General features: G+C 41.7%; 1 protein-coding gene across 22 annotated transcripts in view; it reads right to left on the reverse strand.

The window, feature by feature from the left end:
- SVIL (supervillin) overlaps nucleotides 1–16,003 on the reverse strand; it is a 230,942-nt gene that overhangs the window by 63,031 nt on the left and 151,908 nt on the right. For 14 of the 22 annotated variants that reach the window (XM_035712993.2, XM_035712994.2, XM_049100238.1 and 11 more), the window contains 4 exons: nucleotides 4,706–4,786; nucleotides 1,571–2,473; nucleotides 1,016–1,186; nucleotides 264–298 (listed from right to left, as the gene is read on the reverse strand). In XM_035712993.2, the coding sequence (XP_035568886.2) occupies nucleotides 264–298; nucleotides 1,016–1,186; nucleotides 1,571–2,473; nucleotides 4,706–4,786 (1,190 nt within the window). The remainder of the gene's footprint in view (nucleotides 1–263; nucleotides 299–1,015; nucleotides 1,187–1,570; nucleotides 2,474–4,705; nucleotides 4,787–16,003) is intronic. The other 8 variants (XM_025464078.3, XM_049100230.1, XM_049100226.1 and 5 more) reach the window with 4 other exon arrangements.

The following is a 16,003-nucleotide window of genomic DNA, read 5'->3' on the forward strand; positions in this document are numbered from 1 at the left end:
ATAACAAAAAGTTGCTTCTTTAGCCAATCAGTTGTTTTAATATTGTTGTTTGTTTAATATTATCCATTCAACAGTTCTCTCTCAAAAATAAGGAAAAGCTCACTCTAGAATCTCAACTAGGTTTTATTAGATTCACAGAAAGAAAACATGCAGAAAAGAAATCAGTATGCTCCATAATCTCATCCTCTCAAAAAGCAAATCTTAATGGAAACCTAATCTGGGTGAAATGATAGAGAAGTGGCAAAAGGAAAACAGGTACTTGCCCTCAGTGGTTGGCATTTCTGAATGCGAAGCAGACCTAGGAAAGACATTAGGCAATAATAATAACAAAAAATTAGTTGGTGGGAATAGAAGATCCAAATAAAACATCAGATTAAAACTAAAAGCAAAAATAAAAATAAAAATTCAATTCAACTCTTTTAAAGAATATCATCCTGCTAACAATTCTTGTTGTGAATACACAGGTACAGGTGTTAATGGACACGGTGGAGTGCGTGTGCACACAACCCAGCCAGGTGCACACCTCGTGGAGACAAACCAGAACTGAGTGTGACTTATTAAACATGACCGATCACTTTGTAGAAAAATTTTATCATCTTTATGTGTAAGGCTACAATCGGGTAAAACTCAAATGTGACAAGTAGACAGATATTTATAAGAGGAATATAAAATCCCTATTTCTTTGCACTGGAAAATCTAGTGAATTTTGCACTGGTGGATTCTAATTTAATGAGGGCATAAAAAATGAGAAACAGTAAATGAAGAAAAATAACATGTCTCATTTCTTACCCTCCGAATGCAATGTAAAATCGTATTGTGATACTGTTGTCACAGGCAGCATCCTTTAAAAATACATACACACAAGCCAAATAAAGATCTCTTAGAGACTAGTTGGAAGAATGATGGAATCGCCACATCCCGTTTAACCAGCACTAGGACCGTGGCTGTAGGAAAAATCCTGGACTATTGCCTTTACGTTCCCTAGACTACGGTACTACACATCACGCATGCCTACCTATCCGATTCCTTTCGTTCTGTTGAGGTTATAGGTTGAGTTCTAAATCTCTCAGAAGTTTTTCTACTTTCACCAGGAGAAAAATAGCGTCTTGGTTTCCGGGACCCTCTCTCCCGCTCCACACCGGTAGGCAAGCCAACTCCTTCGGTTGACCTCTCAACCCGGGATGGGCTTTTAGAATCATTGGGAGGGAGTATACAGAAGAGAAATGAGAGAGAGAAGAGAGTGAGAGAGAGAGAGAGAGAGAGAGAGAGAAAGAAGCAGAGGTTTATGCATCTCAGTGAGGTAAGGCCCAGACACCGCCAAATCCCACCACATGCCCCGACCATGCACGGAAAGGGGGCGGAACATTCCAGCAACCCAATACTGTAGCTCCCCATTAGTAGGCAGAAGCAGAATGGTAGTTTCTGAGCCATTGCCTGTACGGGCTGCCCTGCACACTGGTGAGCTAAGCTAATATGATTCAATGCAGGACACAACACAAGTTGCGAAGTGAATAATTCTGCCAAGGACGTGCAAGTGACACATCAGGATGACGTCTGAAACATCACCTACAGTTCGCGTTTCTTGCTGGCATTGACAGACTCCAGAAATGCATTTCGCAGCTGGGCCACTGAGACCTTTGTGTCCAGCATGCCAACTTCTGTGGGGGGCCCTTCGGCTCTGGAACTCTGCAGCTCTGGATCCTGCTTGGAAGTGGAGTCCTTACACTTGAGGGGGGCCTGCAGCTGAGGGGGGCCCGTGTAGTCAGACAGGGAGCGGGTGAGGACCTTGCGCTTCTTTGTAAATGCTTCCCTTCTGTGGCCTGTCACCCTGGCATCTTGGGACACGGGCTCGCTCTGAACATATAGAACCATCTCTTGTCTGCTAATTCTCTCCGTGGGTTGTTGCTGAGTTTCAAGGGGGTGTGGCAGACTTTCTGCTTCCATCTGGTGTTCTAAGGTGACTGTGCTAACAGCAGGCTTGCCCAAATCTTCATTTCCAGAGGGCTCTTCGTGGCTTCTCATAAGCTCATGGTCCTCCAAATCCAAAAGTGTTTTCCTGCTTTTCTCCAGAGCTTCGGTGAAGAGCATATCTTCCTCTGTTTTTGACTCACAAATATGGAGAATGGGAGTATCCTCCCTTCTCTCACTTTCTAGAACCTTCGAGATGGGAGGCTTCCTGACACTCTGGGTGGCCGACCCCCCCCAGCTGTATTCTGATATGTTTTCAGGGATCTCTGAGGTCACCAGAGTGGCTGTGTGAATGGGGTCTGCCGGTTGGACATAGCCGCGGATGGGCTGTCGCACGGAGCTGGCCGCCTTGCTGGAGACCCTATCAAAGGCCGAATTTTCTGACTGAAAGGACGAGCAATGGACGGACACTGGCTGATGTCTCCTCTGAGTGAAGGGCTCGGAGGCCACTTCGGGGCTGCTGCGAGCACTCTCCTCTCTCACCAATTTTTCTCTAACTTTAACTCTTTAAGAAAGAAAAAGGATTTAAGTTGCAAAGTACAGTAACTGCTTAACGGGGAGAAAGCATGCGTGGATCATAGATTACTGGTGAATGGAAATCCACCCAAGGACAGAACCACTGGGGACAACGCATTTCTGGTGGTTAATGTCAGAACCCCACTGCGTGCTAGATGAGCGATTTTGAGTTGAGTTTCCAAAAGTGCGTACAGATGCCAGTGTGGCGCCAAACTAACTCCACCCTCCATAAAGCTGAGATGGCTCAGATGCCATCCTGGGTGAGAATGGACCTCTTCTGGCTACATCAATGACCAGAAGCCACAGAAAAATCCATTAATATACACCACCAGTATGCATGAGGGCACACTGCGGCTGGCCCTGGGAATCCATAAACCCTCCATATGAACAGGCCTTGTGTATGGACTCCAGGGTGGGGAGGGGGCTTTTCCAGGTATACACACACACCTATTGACCAAATGTAATTTCATTGTTTCCTGGAAATGTAAGAACATTTGTGATTTTTAAATTTTTTTTAAATTGGACTCAAGATACAACAATTGCCCCTTTCAAGCATTCAACTAAACATTCCCAAGCTTTGTCATGCAATGCAGACTATATTCATTCATTCTTAAGACTTGTGACCAGTTTGGACATCGTTACTACTAACAATTGTGGCACCAAGGAGGATGTTAGAGAAAAGATATTCTGTTGAAAGAACTAACACAACTGAACGTTTTCTTCCCTTTGGGGTTGCTACTAGGCCCTTAGTTAAAAACTAACCTGAAAAGAGATTGCTCTCATTTCTAGAGTTATTTGAGTATCTGAGAGCAAAACAAATCCATTTTAAAAGCTACACACCTTATTCTATTACTGCAGAAGCAAAATAACCAAGAGCTCTGGCTAGAGGCACCTAGGAGACCTCAGTCCAAGACTGGCTCAGCCAGTTCTAGCTGTGTGGTCTCAGGCAACTTACTTGGCTCAGGAGTCTTGCTTTTTAAATGGAAATGGTAGTGACAAAATGTAATGTGGTGGTTTGGAAGTACATGGAAGGCTTAGTACTTTAACCATTTAATAGCAGTAGCTGGTACTTATCTTTACTTTTTGAAATGCCATGTAGTGAGAAAGGAGAAACCACTGAAGCTGTTTAAGAATAGATTACTAATTCGCAATCATCTTTAAAAAGTAAAACACGTTTTTAGAGTGGGAAAAGTGATTTCTTGGGGCTAAACCTTCATTTCCTGAATATTGGTCAGCAAAAATAATTATTAATGACAGTTTCGGAAGAGAATATTTCCTTAAATGACAAATGCACCCAGCTAAATTTGATATAAACGCCTACATGTTTTTCAACATGTAGGATATCTATGTATATTTCGTTAACAAAAAAATCAAAGACACACATAAAAGGCAGTTACCATGAACAATTCAGGAGGAAAAAAGAAAGCATTCCGAGTTGTTATTTTTCCCAGAGACTAGCCAGTGTTGGAGGTTTTCATATTTATAAGCTTTGTTAATCAAAAGAAGACTGAAATGTGGTTCAAGTTCTCCTGTGGAATGTGTCCTTCTAATCAGAGACAATCTGAATGTTGTCCTCAGCTGAGAACAAAGTGACTGTTAGAAACTCAGTATATGGGTGCTTTGTCCTGCCACAGCCTTATTCATTCTTACTCCTTCCGCCTCTCCCTGCCCCCAACCTTAAAAATGAAATGATAGGGGTTTTTTGTTTGCCTTTAAAAGCACATGCCTTAAGTGCAACTGGTGAAAATTAACTATTGATTTAGAGATGAGGAGACATGGAGAGGAGGAGGCTGGAAGTGCTGGGTGGATCCAGCTGGTGTTGACCAGATGGGACACTAGCTGGTTAGAGTGACTCAAGAGGAGAGCAACCAAGAGGCTTTATTTAGGTGCTCACTACTGCCCCCACTTGGTGGTGTGTGGGTTGGTGAGAAAGGAGAGAAGTGAGAAGAAGTGTAATCCAAAAGATTTTCAAAAAGGGGAAAAAAGAGGAGGGGGGGAAATACTATTAGCAGGGATTAAGGCAATTGGAGTAGAAAAGCAAACATTCAAAAAGTAACTTCCAGCAGCTCCTTGTGAACACATAATTTTCAAAAACACTGCCATTAAGAGGGCAAGAAGAGAGTTAGCATTCATTCAGTAATGTGTGGAAGAGCAAGGCATGCCAGCAGGGAAGTAGAAGCACTCACTACACATAAGCCAAGACTTTCATCTTGGGATATACCTGGAAGGCCAGTTGATAAGAGAAGGTGTGTCCCCTTCGGAATCTTTCTGGAGAAACCACTCATGTTTGGGTTTCCCGGTACTATCACGTACAAAAGACAAAACTTCAGATAATTTCTATTTGAATGTCAACACATCTACAGACAATTATAATTTAAAACTATAAAGGCTGATTTTTGTTTAAGTAAAGTCTTTAAGTAAAGACTAGTTCTGGCTTTTGAAAATGTGTAAGTGCATTTTGCCATGGAGTTTATATTCACTTCACGAACCCCCAAGGACACGTGGCCCATTACTAAACCCAAGAGATTGAAATATATCTATCCAAAGCCACCTCCTAAAGTGTTTTCCAAGTAATGTGAAAGTATTAGGAGTCTGTTAAAGTCACACTTTCCCCACAAATACCAGATAGTTTTCTTGTAAGAAGTCGGATTAAATATCAACTTATCTATAAGTTTTGTCAAGGTACATTGGTAAAGAGCCAAATATAAAGATAGTGTCCATGCAAAATGACATGTATCACATAAAGGAGATAAATAAAAAGAAATTCAATAAGATCATATCTTTAATTGCTCTTGTACATTTTCCTTTTATATTTGTCACTAAATAAGGGAACTAACATAACGATTATATAACCATTACTAATTCAGGTCAATTCAATAACTGTTGAGTTCCTACCATGTACGAAGCACTGTACTAGGCTCTGAGAAGTACCAAAAGTGACTCAAGCATCATCTCAGCCATTAAAAAACTTACACTACAGGCAGGCAAGATATGATTTACACATACATTCTTCAACACACGCTCAGCTATAATGCAAAGTTGAATGTTATGAAGGAATTATGCCAGGCTGAAGATATTTTAGAACAGGCCAGGAAAACCCTGTGGTAAAGCAAGCCACAGGAGGTGAAGACTGCTGATCTATATCACCTTACAATGCAGAAAGGGAATGTTTACCAGCTTAAAACCAGACCATCTGTATGTTAGTAAATTGAACACCAATAAAAAATAAATTAAAAAAAAAAACCAGACCAACTTATTTGTAAGAGTTTTTTCAATACTAGGCTAGAAACACATTTTAGTTGAAAGCAGTTTCCAAGAAAAGAGAATAATAATCAAATAATCTTAATTTTCTAAAAGTCATTTTATTTCAAGTTTTAGTTGAAGCTGACAGGCAAGAACCAGTCTATAACCACTACCGTACTTTTTCTTGTGACCACTGAAATCTGTCATAGTCTAGGCTTGGAATCCCCATCTTTCTATACCCAAACCTGTTAGCCCACCCTTCTATCCCCAGCATTACAGTAATTTAGTCAGTAGTGAACAAAAAATCAGATGTATGGAAAGCTGTTTTATTTCCAATTATAAAAGGTCTATTTGGGGATCCCTGGGTGGCTCAGCAGTTTAGTGTCTGCCTTTGGCCCAGGGTGTGATCCTGGAATCCTGGGATCAAGTCCCGCATCAGGCTCCCTACATGGAGCCTGCTTCTCCCTCTGCCTATATCTCTGTCTCTCTCTGTGTGTGTGTGTTTGTGTGTGTCTCCCATGAATAAATAAATAAAATCTTTTTTTTTTTTTTTAAAGGGTCTAGTTTTTAAGGGTGGTATCTGGGTGGCTCATCAGTTAGGTGTCTGTCTTTGGCTCAGGTCATGATCCTAGGGTCCTGGGATAGAGCCCCACATCAGGCTCTCTGCTCAACAGGGAGCCTGCTTCTCCCTCTCCCTCTGCCTGCTGCTCTCTCACCTCATGCTTTTCTCTCTGTTAAATCAATCAATCAATCAATCAATCAATCAATCAATCAAGTTTCTAATTTAAACATAGGAATAATTAGCTTATCATTTGCAGCTAAGAAAGGAGGCAATCACTCCAGGACAGGATATAGTAGAAGAGGGAGCAACAGATATTTGCTTTTGAAAACCATCAAGTTAATATAACTGAGATGCCTACCTCACAAAACTATTTTAAGACTCAAATGCTTTTTGTATAACAGAATTCTTTGTAAACTGAGAAGTGCTGTGCAACATTTTGAACATGACTTTCACTGATAAGACTAGAACTTGGTCAACACCACCAAAAAAAAAAAAAAAATCAGGAGCTAAAGAATATGATGGATCAGCATCTGAAAAGTGAAAATCATACAGAGACTTGGGATCCTTGCGGGGCTCCATTTATTCATTACACCTCAGGTGTTTAGCCCTCTAGCTAAACAACCAAGTAACTATGAGCATGGTAGCAAATACTCAAATTTTGACAATTTCACATATGATACATATGAATGTAATGATAAATAACTGAAAGTAGAGAAGGCATCATGCCAAGAATGTGGCAAGCCCTTTCAAATGCTCTTCCTCTCCTTCCTTTTTTCATAGACAACATCCAACTATCCATCTCCGAGTTACTGCTTTTATATTTTAAAGAGATGAGACATACAGAGTCTTAATTCAGAAGTCACATGATTTCAAGGAACATGGTCCAGCCTCAACCAGGAGGATGATTTTGTCTTAAGTACGTTTACTTAAGCAGGAGTGATTTAGAACAGTATTTCTCAAAGTATTTCTAGGATCCTTGACTTTGGTTGAGGCACTTACTTTGGTGATATTTTCTGCCATCAGGACCAGAAAATAAGGAGAAGGGATGGGGAGACACCTCATCTGAATGGGACACTTTCTGGACACAGGCTGCTTAGAGCATGCCTCGCCCCCTGGCTCGAAGCACAGGCTCCCTCCTTGGTCCTTCTCTCCCTCATCCACTAGCAGCATCTGATGCAGGCGATCCCTCCCTTCACCTGGCTCAGCAGCCTTCTGGGTCTCCTCCTCCCCATACCGCCTGCCCCTCTAGAGCTCGGGGTGCCCAAGATGGGTTCCTCTCCTCCTCCACTGACATTCAAGTGCCTTGATGTTCCCATCAGTCTCTACTTCCATGCTTCCCTCCCCTTCACCTCAGACTCTTGGACTCCGCTGTCCACTTGATGCTTCCATTGGGATATCTGGTGGATATCTTGAGTATAACATGTCCAAAAACTGGACTCTTGGTATCCCTCCAAAGTCAACCTGCATTGGAGCTTTCTCTATTTCAGCAAATGACAATGCCCCACTTCGAGTTGCCTCGTCTCAAGACTCCTCTTCGATTCCTTGGTTTCTTTTATGCCCCACATCTGTTATCAGCAATTCCCCTGGTGACCCTCAAAACCTAACCTCTTTCCTCCCCTCTGCTGCCATCATTCTAGTTCAAGCGACCACCATCTCTCACTCAGATTACTAAGATAGCCCCCTAATTATTCTATTTGTTTTCATCCTTGCCCACCTACACTCTATTTTCAGCTTAGCAGCCAGATCGGTTATTCCTCTTTTCCATCCCTTATACGGCTCTACACATCATTTAGAGCACAACTCACCCAAAGCCCTGGTGATGGGCCCTCCCTGATCTGTGCACCCCTCTCCCCCACATCTCTCTCACCTCCTCTTCCCCTCCTCAAATGCTCCATGCATGGAGTCCCCTCAGATCTTTGTGGGTGCTACTTCTGCTTGGGCCAATTCACCCCAACAGTTGCAAGGCTGCTTCATTTTATGTAGGTCTTCACTTAACTACTATCCTATCAAAGAGTCCTTCCTAACCACTCTATATCAAAATAGCAACTGCCAATCATTTCTCTGTCTCCCTCTACTGAATTGCTCGAATTTTCTTCATAGCACTTACTAAATTTATCATGTTGCATGCTTGTTTGCTGCTTTTTCCTAGGGGAGGGAGATTCAGTAGGGGAAATGAGCTTCTTGAGAAAAGCCCATTGTATCACCAGCACCCAGAACAGTGTGTGGGAAGGAACAGGTCTCGATACCTGTTCCTTTGTGGGATGGATGAACTGTTCAATGATCACACACACCCTCAGAGGTGTTCTTATATTCATTTTATAGATAAAGCAAGGAAGGTACAAAAAAAAAAAAAAGAAAGAAAAAGAAAAGAAAAAAAGAAAGGTATATTAACTGGCCCAGATCACAAGAAAGGCTGGGGCTTGAACCCAAGTGTTGTGAGACCCTTGAGGCTACATCTTCCTCTCCAGTGCTATAGGCTTTGAATTCTGGAAAATGAATGGGTAATGAATGAGCAACCCCTCCCTGGCTGGAGTGAGATGATGTAGTGGGGATGCCAGTGTTCACGTGCTCTGAGGCTAAGCAAGGAAGGCACCAAAGGTGTCCTGGCCATACCCACAACTCTGACTGGATAGTGGTCTCAGCTGCAATTATTCTACCTTCAGCAGAAAGCCTGGAAATTACCTGTAAATCCTACAAAACTTAATTATCTTCTTCCTGTTTTTTCTCCAAATGCACAACATGAAATCAAAGGTGTCCAACAGTGAAGAGCAGTTTGGTTCAGAAGGCCCTCCTGCTGAGTCTGGGGTGGGAGGGGACTGCAGGGGCAAGGTGCATGAGACCTTGTCTCCTTTCCCCACCAAAGCCATCTATAGCAGAAGACAAGTGTAAGACTCAACCATCTGGAAATAAGAAAATCCATGGGAGGGATAAACTGGGAGCAGGTGATGCTGGGTGTTAAGTGGAAAGAATCAGAAGTACTCTGAGGCCCAAGTGAATATTATAGTTTGACTGGGTCTCTTAGCTGCCCCTCCTCCTCTGGCACATGCAGAAAATGACAACATGACATGACACCTAATTCACAATCTAACTCCCACTTTCATAGGCACTTTTCAGGCTCAGCATCACAATAGCTAACTATCAACTAAACATTCATTGATAAATATTCATGTGTCTGCTATGCCACAGGTACAATGTGTGCATCAGGGAAAATAATTTTAGCATGGACACCTGACTTCACTGCATGCTGAGAATTCACTAGGAAATCAGAAATTTAAAATCAGCTCTGTATGAAGTATCTTGTAAGTTTAAATCTCAGCCATTTAAGATGGATTCCTTTTCTGATGATACTCTAAATAGTTGATACTACATTTCTCCTATGATTAAAAAAATAATTTCATTCAATTCTTATATGACTTCTTTGGAACTGACAAGAACAAAATACTTAAGGAATTTGATTTTATATATTTAAAAGTCTAAAACTGTAGTACAGAAAACAGATTATTGGTTGGTAGGACCTGGAGGTGGTGGTAAGGACTGACCACAAAGGCACACAAAGGAATCTTTGGGCTGATGGAATGGTTCTATATCTTGATTGTAGTGAGAGTTACACAACTTTAGATATTTGACAAAATTCACAAAATTTCACTAACAAGGGTGAATTTTACTATATATAAATTATACTACAATAAAAATATCTTATTAAAGATCTAACATTTCTAGAAACTGTAATTTGGCATACCTTCATAATTGATCTAGACAACTGTCACAGTTCAGGGATTTACTTTGACATACATGTTTAGCATAGTTACTGGAATTTTTAAATTCAAATCTCTCTTTTCATCCTTTAAAAGCAAAAATATGTATAAATAAATAACAAATGAAAATGTGAGCTAAACTCAGTCAATTCCACAAAATCTATTTTGGATCTTTTACTTTCTTTTCTTTAAATTTTCTCCCCAATGCCCAAAGAGGCTGAGAAACCTGCCCAGAGTGGTCACTCTTAAGTGTTGACATTAGTGGAGAAGCCAATTTAATTTCTTCCTTTTGAATTAAATGCTTGGCTCCCAAAATGGTGGATCAAGGTGTAAAACTGATCTGGCTAATTCACAGACATGCTAAAACTATGGAATATAATGGAAATTTTTAAAACATATTTTATTTATTTATTTATGAGAGGCACACAGAGAGAGGCAGAGACACAGGCAGAGGGATAAGCAGGCTCCCTGCGGGGAGTCTGATGTGGGACTCAATCCCAGGACCCCAGGATCACCACCTGAGCCAAAGGCAGACGCTCAACCACAGAGCCACCCAGGCATCCCTATAATGGAACTTTTTGGACCACATTTTCCATACAATCGGACTGCAAGACTGACAGGTGGCTAAGGGATGTTCAAACCCAGATTAAAAAGTCATTTCATGGGATCCCTGGGTGGCGCAGCGGTTTGGCGCCTGCCTTTGGCCCAGGGCGCGATCCTGGAGACCCAGGATCGAATCCCACATCGGGCTCCCGGTGCATGGAGCCTGCTTCTCCCTCTGCCTGTGTCTCTGCCTCTATCTCTCTCACTGTGTGCCTATCATAAATAAATTAAAAAAAAAAATTAAAAAAAAAAAAGTCATTTCATAAGAGTACAAAATTTATTTCTGGGGCCAAGGGGCTATTGTTTTGGAGAAGTAGTATAATATTAGGTGAATTTTTAAAAATAAAAACAAAAAGATCACATCTGAATAGTGGCAAATAATACTTTAGGTTCTTTTTTTTTTAAAAAAAATATTACATTGATGCTGTTATTTAATGCAGTGTCCTTTTAATGTTATGCTTAACTATGTCTAATATTTAAAACTTAGTTAAAAAAATTAACCAGGTGGGAAGGGTTGGTTTGGTACAACATAATGAGTTGAGTGTATGATACTAAGTTAGGTCCATGCAAAAAGAGAACAGGCAATGGTGGACAGAGGTACAGCAGTGATGTAAACCTTTTCTATCTCAACTATAGTACCGGTTACACTCTTCCCAAAACTCACCAACCTGCATCATTAAAATATGTGCATTTTGATGTGAACTGTACCAAAACTGTACCTCAATTAACAAATATACCACTGTTGGATTATAAGGTGGGGACTTCTTGGGGTGGCTCAGTTGGTTAAGCATCTGACTTTTGATTTCAGCTCAGGTCTGATCTCAGGGTCAGGAGATCAAGCCCCACATTGGTCTCACGCACTAGGTGTGGAGGCTGCTTAGTTCTCTTTCCCTCCTGTTTGCCTCTCTAAATAGATAGATAGATAGATAGATAGATGATAGATAGATGATAGATAGATGACTTCTTGAGCAATGAAAAGGTAGAAATACAGAGCCTTCTTGAAGCAGAAGTAGGATAAACGTGAAATAACAAATTTCTTCCAGCTTCCCTCTGAACTAATCTGAATGCCTAAATGCTACAGCCTCAGATGAGAAAGTGCAATGATGGAAGGTATGTGCACATAGATAGAACTATCTAGAAAAGCACTGGAGTCTGAGGAAGGTGCCCTAGGGGTTCTTCCAAAGTGGCTCAAGCTTCTAGTGCCAGCTAGATTGGGATTTCCACCTCTCCGCTTAGATTCTAACCACCCCTTGCTAGAACAAAGTGGTTCAGGGACTTGGCTGCCTTAGTCCTGAGACTAACCTAGAATCAGCCAATCAAGGCAGCCCAGGTGGCTCAGCGGTTTAGCGTCTCCTTCGGCCCAGGACCTGATCTTGGAGACCTGGGATCAAGTCCCGCGTCGGGCTCCCTGCATGGAGCCTGCTTCTCCCCCTTCCTATGTCTCTGCCTCTCTCTCTGTGTCTCTCATGAATAAATAAATAAAATTTAAAAAAATCAGCCATTCAGGACTGGAGACTGAGTTCAATGAGGCCCCAAAAAGCAGCCTTATCCACCCCCCACATCATGATTCCCACTCACAGCTTAGTAATATTTACGAGCACAATGACTCGAGATCATATACAAGAACTCCAGCTTCAGAGAAAGTAGAAAGAGCCTTGTCACATGTAAGTGCTCAAAGTGTGTTCTGCTCATTGGTGTCACCAGGCCATGATTAGATAAGAGACCAGCACAAGAGTGGAGTTCCCAAGCCTGCCATTTAGTTCAGCTGACATTTTGCTCACAGCATGACATTTTTGATGAAGAAAAGGACCCAAGATTCATACTCAGCTGCAAGTCCCTCATAGGTCACTGGCTGATAAACAGTTTGCAGAGTTGCTATTTCAAGTAGCACTGTTACAGTCTGGTGACGCTTGAAGAAAATACAGAAGACAACAGAACCTTCATTCAAAAATGATCAACTGAAATATTTGGTATGGGCTAGATGCTGGCAGTAGCAGGGAAGGAGACAAGAAAATGACTCTGACCAGGTAAGTCCCCTTCATGTAAGGCCTGTTTTCTAAAGTAATGCCATCATCGAGATCATCCTTACTGATCTTATGGATCAGCATAATACTAAATTCCTGTTGCCATGTTTGGGCCATCCTGACAGAATTGCTAAACCTGGGTATGTCAGCAGGCAGTAAGGCATTTGAATGTCCCTCTTCCCAAGACACGAGGTACAGGTGAAGCTGCATGTGTGAGACACCTCACAAATTCACGATCTCTTTCTGTGCTTCCCTTCAGGCAGAATCATCATCAATGAGAAGCCAGGTTGGTAACAACAGGGCTCCCTATGCCATGCCAAACTTCAGCCTTAGAACCACACTGGGAAAATGACAATCTGATAATGAGAACAGACTGGCTTGAGAGTCTAAGCATCTGAGAATGTGTAAGAGACTTCTAAAATGACTCTAGTTTCTATTAAGACAGGGAGAAGTTTCTAAAGACTTTGAAAGGTCAAGAAAGCAGGGCAGACAGGAAAGTAGACTCTCTGGATAAGTTCTCATTTGTCAACAGCTCAATTAGAACGAGATACCCAGATGTAATCTGACCACTGTTGAACACGGGTGGACCAGGACTATTTGTGCTATTGGCAGTTCACTTTCAGTACTGTACCCCAAGACTGGACCAGCCATTTTGGCAGCCACATAAAGAATTTACTGTCAACTAAAACTTCTAGGTCTGTTTCCCATGAACTGTAGTTAAATCAGGTTTCCCCAATACTGAACTTGTATGCTGATTCTTCCCCCCCAAGTAGAGGACTTTATTAAATTTCATCCTGTTAGTTTCCAACCTTGGCATAGGTACATGTTCTCTCTCCTCTCTCTTCCTGTTCTATCCCTCCTTCCACTCTCTTCCTCACCATCACCAAACTTGTTTACAATCCCTCCTTCAGAAATCTAATCAGCCTATTATTGGTATCTGCCAGACTATCTAATGAAATGCCAAACAGGACCAAGTTAATGACAAAGGCCAACTTCAAAGCACAGACTTCATTATCTCATGCCTGGGTAACTGCAACCTACACACCTGTGGCCTGCCTGACTGGAATCAACTCTCTTTCTGATCAACCAACCTTCCATACTCCTCCAGAGCAATCTTTCTAAAAAGCAAAATCAATCATCCTTGCTTTAAAATGCTTCAGAAATTTCCTATTGGATGCAAGGCAAAGGCCAAACACCTGCTGTGTCATCTGAGGCACTCCATGACTGCTCCCCACCTGGCACTTGGCCTCATCCTACCTCCTCCTCTTAGATCTTCACTGGGTATTGACGTCTTGGTCCTGGGAGCAGCCTGCCTTCCATGGCTAGCAAATTCACCACATCTGTAAGGACTTGGTTCAATTTTGACCACTTCTCCATGGAGGAAAAATTAATACGCCATCTTGGTATTCCCCTGGCACCCAACCTTGATCTCTAGAACCTTACTGACTCTATTGTGTTATAGTTATTTCCTACACTTTTTTTTTTTTTTTTTTAAATAATATAGCCAGGTAGGAGCACAGTGCCTGGTACACAGGAGACTCAATATAATTTTCTTCAATGATTAGTTAAACTATGTCAGAGCTGAAATTAATCTATAAATCCATGCCTATGAGGTATGCATGGATATGTGGATGCCTAGGATGAACTCTCTTAAATTACAAGTTTTCATTTTGCTTATAAGGGCCAAGTTTTTAAGGACCTTATATAAATCCACATAAATTGTTTCTCTAATTCCTCTGTTCTTTCCTAAAAATCTCTAACCTTCAAAGGGCAAAACCAGCAAACTCTTCTCCACTGTGTTAGATAATAGAACTGATATAAGTAAGGGGAGCAGAGCACAATGGAAAGAACTGGCAGATTCAGGGAATTTGACTGAATGAATGGGTGATGGATGATGGTCAACTTTGTCAAAGTAGCCATATGGTCTTAATTTAATTCTTTAATCCTTAGTTTTTTTCATGTATAAAACTGATGTTTAAATAATCTCCAGGATTACTTTTGTTTCTAAGAATTTAAAATTCCTTGAGTATCTATTTTTGTGGGGTCTTGGGGTGAAGCAACTCTCTATAGGGCAGAAGTCACTCTCCTGGGAGAGGACCACAGGGTCACTGGGACAAAATAGTGAGATGGTGACCTTGGGTATAACAGAACTCTCCTATGATGTGGCAACTGGCTAGCAGGAAACAAGAACTCACCCTAAGTTGTCATAGAGGTTGGGAGTTGCTTTTGGTTGTATCCCTAAGTATATAATAATAGGCTTTCACTCCCTGTAACTCCTAAGAATCAAAAGACTAAAAAGTGCTTCCTGCTGCCACAATGAAGTCAAATCCAGCACAGTAGAATTAGTTTCACCCTGTGGGTGCCCAGCTCTAATAATATAACAGCTTCTAATTAAAAACCAGTATTCAGCTTAAGAAGAATGGTTATGAACTTAGGCATCTCATTAAAATTAACAGTTTATATGCTTCAAGTTGCTTGTTCAGAAAAAGTACTAATGATTGCTTTGTGTCTACGTGCAGGCACACGAATGTGGGACGGCACACGCACATGGCAGGTTCTGCACTTAAAATCTGGCAGACATTTGAATTTTAGGACATACTAGCTAGGATTCTGGGTGACATTCATAATTTAATTCAATGAACAGAAATTGATACTTGCCAGTGAGAACAGAAAAAAAATGGGAATGAGTTAACCATATTTTAACAGTCAAAAGCTAGCAGAGCAGGGTGAAAAGAAGATGTTTGGGGATACAGGGGCTAAAAGGTGAAAAGAGTTCCATCCCATTAGGAGATCTATGAGAGTACTGGCAGGCCTCTTCTTTAGAGACCTAGGTGTTAGAGATCTAGGTTTTCTAGGACACCTGGTCTGACCTGGAAGCTATGTCAGGAACACTCCTGCTCTTGGGGGACAGGGGCTGAGACAGGAATGCAACGTGGATGGCCAGAGGCAGCATTCTTCCTCTGTATCACTCCCTTGTGGACATTTCTATCATGGCAGGTTAACAGGCAATTAACAAGGAAAACAGTCAGTTTGAGGCTCCGACGGCAGTTTTTAGACTGAGACGCTCCCGGAAGATGAGCAAATATAATCAGAAATAACCTATAAGAGCATTGCCTAAGCCCCTTTCCTTCTCAGTTGGCTGAATCTGCCTGTCACCAAGTCTCTGAAAAGGCCTATTGTGGACAAAGCATCATTGACCAATGACAGCTCTCCCTGGGTCAAATTTCAGGGATGGCTCTACATACCATATTCATTTTCTAATGATGCAATTTGCTAAGTGGGAGAAAAAGGGGCGGAGACAGAAGTGGAGTCATGAAACAAACAAAGGAGGG

This window comes from Canis lupus, chromosome 2 (genome assembly GCF_003254725.2).
Source record: "Canis lupus dingo isolate Sandy chromosome 2, ASM325472v2, whole genome shotgun sequence".
Taxonomy (NCBI): Eukaryota; Metazoa; Chordata; class Mammalia; order Carnivora; family Canidae; genus Canis; species Canis lupus.